We start from the raw sequence: 5,390 nt of genomic DNA, 5'->3' as shown, positions 1-5,390 counted from the left end.
GGTAAACATTCTGCGAACAACTTGGATAATGATTATAGTTATTTAGAAACAAAACGTTGAAAACTATTGCACCATTTTAAAATGTAACCAAATGTCCTCCATTATGAAGTAAAATCTTGTAGGATCAAACACATTACCCTGTGACACTACAATCATGGTCTTAAGAATGTTACTCTATAAAATAAATTTTTAAAATATCCTATAAACATATTCTTTTCATACTTAATGATTTTCCTAGTAAAATCATAGCTCATAAAAATTTCAAAAAGAATTGAATCAAATAAAACACTCCCATTTTGCTTTGTATTAATGACTTCGTTGTGTAACCTGAAGTGTTGGTATTGTCCAGGCGTGCGTCCCTCCTCCTCCTAATGTTGCCTGTATGCTTTTGAGGTCCTCTGCCCACACCGCAAGCCCCTGTGCTAGTTCTCCCTAGAACGCGGTCCCTGCCCCAGTCAGAGAGTATCCTTGGTCCGGATAGAGGACGACGGGAGACAGGGTTCTTGCTCAAGGCTCTGCTTCAGGGGCCCGCAGGTGCTGAGCTCTGGCCCTGGATTTACTGTCCAGGTTTCCTGGTCTTCTCAATCCCTGCTGTTGTGGCTTCGACCTTGCCCGCTCATCACGTTGCTGGGATTCTCCTTGGTTCTGAGGAAGGGATAGCACGGAAAGGCTGGATGATGATGATGAATCCCCAGTGGATCAGACAGCCACGTGCTGCTTCTACTGGGAAGGGCGTTGCGGTTTGCCCTGTCCTTCCAATGCATCATGTGTTCTCCGTGCTCGTGCTCCTACCCAGGTTCCCTTGGTGAGGTTTCTGAGCTTTTCTGTGCTATCCAGGGTGTCAGAGTTTCCTCATACACACATCAAAGCTTTCCCTCTGTTTGTTAAGATTTACAATCTGCCCCCCCCTTTTCCTCATTCTTTCTTCTTTCCTTTCTCTCTCTGTTCCTCTGTCTCTGTCTCCCTCTGTCTCTATCTCTGTCTGTCTCTCTCTGTCTTTCTCTCCTTTCTTTTTATCTTTCTTAGCCTTTATGCTTTGCAAAAGGACCTTGAGCTCTGATCTGTTTTGTGTACTGTATATTACAGTACATTATTTTGTGAGGATGTTTGTGGTGGCTGCAACACCAAAAGACGGGTAATTCCTACAGCCCTCTGTTAAGCATGACCGTCCTAGGCAGTAACAGATAATGAAACCTCACAGAACACACTTCCTTCAGCTCCTGAGGTGGCATTTCTCAGGCTTCTCATCTTCCTCTCTTTGTCCTGAAGTGACAGCTCTGTGGCCCTCACCAAGGGGAGTCCTCTGAGAGCCATGTGGAAGTCCCCACGTGGACAGCAGCTCTCCCAGGCTCCAGGCTGATGAAATCTCAGCAATTTTCACCATGGGATCTGAGTTCTTTCATTGCCTTCCCCAAGGCCACAGAGAAAAAAAGGCAAATGAGAAAACCTAAAGAATGTGGTGTTTAACCATAGGGTAGATGCTGTGTGAGGCCTGTGACACAGTGAGATGTTTTCTCTGTTTTATGAAGCAACTGAATCCAGGGTACTGCAATCCTCAGTTTTGCTGACAAGAAGAATTAAATGGATACTTAGCCCACAAGAACACTTTCCTGGAAAAAATAGATATAAAATGTGAATATATCTGAGAAACTTTTCCTGTGTTGCTCTGGATAAGAGGATAGGCCAACAACTGGATAGAAGTGTTGTTTTGATTGAATGATATTTATAATCTGAATCAGCATCCACCAAGAACTCATGGTTTGTAGCGTGAATAACTAGGTTTAAATAAAATTCAGAAAATCATAAAAATGCATGTAAGTTCGAATTAACTGTGTATATTACATTAATTGGCTTAGAATGTATTTTCTCTACTTTTCAATTTCTTATTGAGGTTCTTTGTAACAGAGAATGTACTTGTTGCTGAAAATAGATTAAACAAATAATCTACGTAAGATGATGGTGACACCTACCTTGCTCTTCTGCACTACGGTAGGATGATTTTCAAGCACCAAATGACTCCTTTTTCTTAAAAATAACAAAAAAAGAGTGTATCTTCTGTGCAGTGAGAGACACTTTATACCTGTGTTCTTATTACAAATACCACAAACATTAATATTTCACTAGAGAAACAAGACCAACAAAAATAGGAAAAAGATTTGTAAAGGTTAGTTCTTTCTTAAAAATCATTTCAAGTATAAATTTTATTCATATGTTTTCAAAATATTTTGAGTTGTGGAATAGATGCCAAAAGCTCTTTTAATTTTATTAACCATAATCATAGGATTTACAATTATTGAAATTTAAGATGTATAGGTCTATGTATATTTATAAATATATTAATATTGATAAGTTGATATATTAACATTTGCATACACTAATACTTACTGGATTATGTAATACGTATAATTTTACCTATACTAATATATATATATTGATAAGTGCCAAAATATCTTACTAGTAACAGCATGACTCAGTGCTTTAAAGTGTGTAACTGGTAGCATCCTAGGTCCGTAACTTTGCACATTCCTTTCTGTTGCCATTCTATCCTGCAGGCAGCATTCACACTGTGGTATTAACGTCACATGTACTTGCAGTAGAGGTGGATGACTCCAAAGCCCCACAAAAATTTAAAACAATGCAATACTCAGGAGCACAACTGAATTCAAATTTAACTGTCCTAACATTTTTTGATGCAAGAGGTATTAAGTCTGAGTCTTTACTCCAGATCATTTACATAATTTAACAATATATTTTGTTTAGACAAGAATACTTTTATTATATGCATCATACTTTTTAAAATTCATACTTCTTGGATGTTTTGGCATGAAAGGATGTGTGTAGACCAACTTCCAAAGGGGTGATTTCTGATTGAATTAAAATGTACTTGCCTAACAGTTCCTAACCAGTGTGGGAAATCAGTAGATGAATGATTCTAGAAGGAAGCAAAAGTTTTGGGAACAAAAAGATTAAAATATCTTTCACATATATTTTGAATTCCACCTTGGGTTTGCGCTCTGATGTCAGATTTACTTACACTTAGATTCATCCAATTTTAAACTAACGGAATACTAAAGGATGTGAAGGCAAATTTGAGGCAACATTTTGTCATGATAGGGCAACTGTTGCAACTCAGGAAGATCCACATCCACAGACCCTTCCCTAAATCACTTCTGTTTTTCCATCACCTTCTGACGTGCAGGCCAGGACTTTATCAGGGACAGAGAAGAACCAAGGTCTTATCCATAAGTACCTTGTATATGTCAGCTTGGTCTTTACAGCCAACTTTTCTGAGTTCTGAACATCAGCACACATCAGAGAGGAAAGGATGGGAAAACTACTTAATTTTCAAATTTGTGAAATGTGGATTATTAGAAATTTGATAATGGAGAATTCTGTTGAAAATCAAATGAGATTATCTATGTAAGTGTTTAGACAAAACTATGATTTTGACAGTCATTATTTATGTGTTTAGGGGTAACTGATAATCATTATATCAAAGAATAAAAAAATTCCACTCTTAATTACTTGGTAACCTAACATCATCTGCTGTGGTTGGTCCCTTCCAGATCAGAGCAGATGAGCTATGGACACAGCAAACCGAACCGCAGTGACAGAGTTTATTTTCCTGGGGTTCTCGAGCTCTCCATCCCTGCAGCTCATGCTCTTTGCCACCTTCCTCGCTGTGTACCTGCTCTCCCTCATGGGAAACACCCTCATCATCTTCCTTGTTCTCATGGACTCCACACTCCAGACACCCATGTATGTCTTCCTAGGGAATCTGTCCTTCTTAGAGATCTGGTACACCACGGCTACTATGCCTAAGTTGCTGGACACCTGCCTCTCCACAGTTGTCACCATCTCTGTTCCCGGATGCATTGCCCAGCTTTATTTCTTCTTCTCTATGGGAGCCACAGAGTGCATCCTGCTTGCTGTGATGGCCTATGATCGGTACGTGGCCATCTGCCGCCCTCTGCACTACTCGCTTCTCATGAATGCTCAAATCTGCCTCAAGTTTTCAGCTGGGTCTTGGATTGGGGGCTTCTGTGCTACTCTTCCCACTACCATACTCATTTCTCAACTAAACTTTTGTGGCCCCCGGAAGATCAACCATTTCTTCTGTGACTCAGATCCCGTTTTCAAACTCTCCTGCTCAGACACATTCTTCGTAGAAGCCTTGAGTTACACTTTCAGCTCAGTCGTGATTCTAAGCTCTTTCCTTCTCACTGTGTCCTCTTACGGCAATATTGTGACCACAGTGCTCAGGCTGTCTTCCCAAGAGGCTCGGAAGAAGACTTTCTCCACCTGTGCCTCCCACCTGACCATAGTCACCATCTACTATGGCACCATTATCTTTGCCTATGTCCGCCCTCCGGCCAAGTACAACTTCACCATTGGTAAAATGGTCTCCGTGTTCTACTGTGTGGTCACCCCTCTGGTAAACCCTCTCATCTACACCCTGAGGAACCAAGAGGTGAAGAAAGCTTTCAGGAAATTTCTAGTACAAAAGACTATTTTATTCACTAGAATAATTAAGAACTTTTGAGTTATCAATGAAATTAAAATAATACAGCATAGTTATTAAAATTTTATGTGTAAATGGTAAATATTGGAAATTATAAAATCTTGGCCATTTTATATTGTCAAATTTTGTACTTTAACTTTTGTTTTGAATTCCACAAAAGTATTTTTCTACAGTTAGTCTGTGCATGAATGTGTTAATATAGTATCATAGTAAAAGAAAGATTATTGATCTAAGATTCCTGCTGTCAAGTTATACACATGTGGAGAAGACTAGTTTTTATCACCCACTTCAGTTAAATATTTTCATAACTGTGATATCCATTGATAATATTAGCCAAAAATTATTAACTAGAGAACATTCACATAAACATAGCTATTTGCATCTCAAAATGCTATCATTCAATAAAGATCAAGCACATGTGTTGAACCAGACACTAAAATCAATCATTGAGAACTATTTTATTTTTCTTATAAACATAGCTATTCACTTTTATAAAATCATAAATATTCAAGATTTTTAGGTAACATAAATTTTAAATGAGTAACTAAATTTAAAATTATCAACAGAAGTATCATCATTGAAAAATGAAGAATGAATATTTGGAGAGATTAACAGTACAAAAATGGGCCATTTAGTGAGAAAAGGTGTTAATTTTAAAATTTTCAATAAATCCAGACATGTAATTAAGCAAAAAGTAATTTGATTATAAAACAAAGGTAGAAAAGAACAACACAGAAAGAATTACTGCTCTTGTCACTCTTGCATGCACGTGAAGGGGCTCTAGAGTCCATTAATTTAGTGAAGTTCACCTGGAGCTGGGAGGATGAGTCCCTGCTGTGTTTCAGGAGGATGTGTAGCTGCTCTCTAA

The 5,390-nt window shown here is 38.4% G+C and overlaps 1 protein-coding gene across 1 annotated transcript; it reads left to right on the top strand.

The window, feature by feature from the left end:
• Positions 1-3,583: 3,583 nt before the first annotated feature.
• On the top strand, positions 3,584-4,543 carry LOC100716418 (olfactory receptor 6F1-like). The gene has a single exon (XM_003479526.2). The coding sequence runs from the start codon at positions 3,584-3,586 to the stop codon at positions 4,541-4,543; it is 960 nt and encodes a 319-aa protein (XP_003479574.2).
• Positions 4,544-5,390: the final 847 nt, after the last annotated feature.

Source organism: Cavia porcellus, unplaced genomic scaffold (assembly GCF_034190915.1).
Source record: "Cavia porcellus strain 051 isolate PalLab524CR breed Dunkin Hartley unplaced genomic scaffold, mCavPor4.1 scaffold_2, whole genome shotgun sequence".
NCBI classification, from domain to species: domain Eukaryota; kingdom Metazoa; phylum Chordata; class Mammalia; order Rodentia; family Caviidae; genus Cavia; species Cavia porcellus.
Note: the sequence above shows the minus strand (reverse complement) of the source record. Positions and strands in the feature narration are given on the sequence as shown.

What these genes read in the sequence shown, in the direction of transcription:
- LOC100716418 (XM_003479526.2), top strand. Translation starts at nt 3,584, where the DNA reads ATGGACACAGCAAACCGAACCGCAGTGACAGAGTTTATTTTCCTGGGG.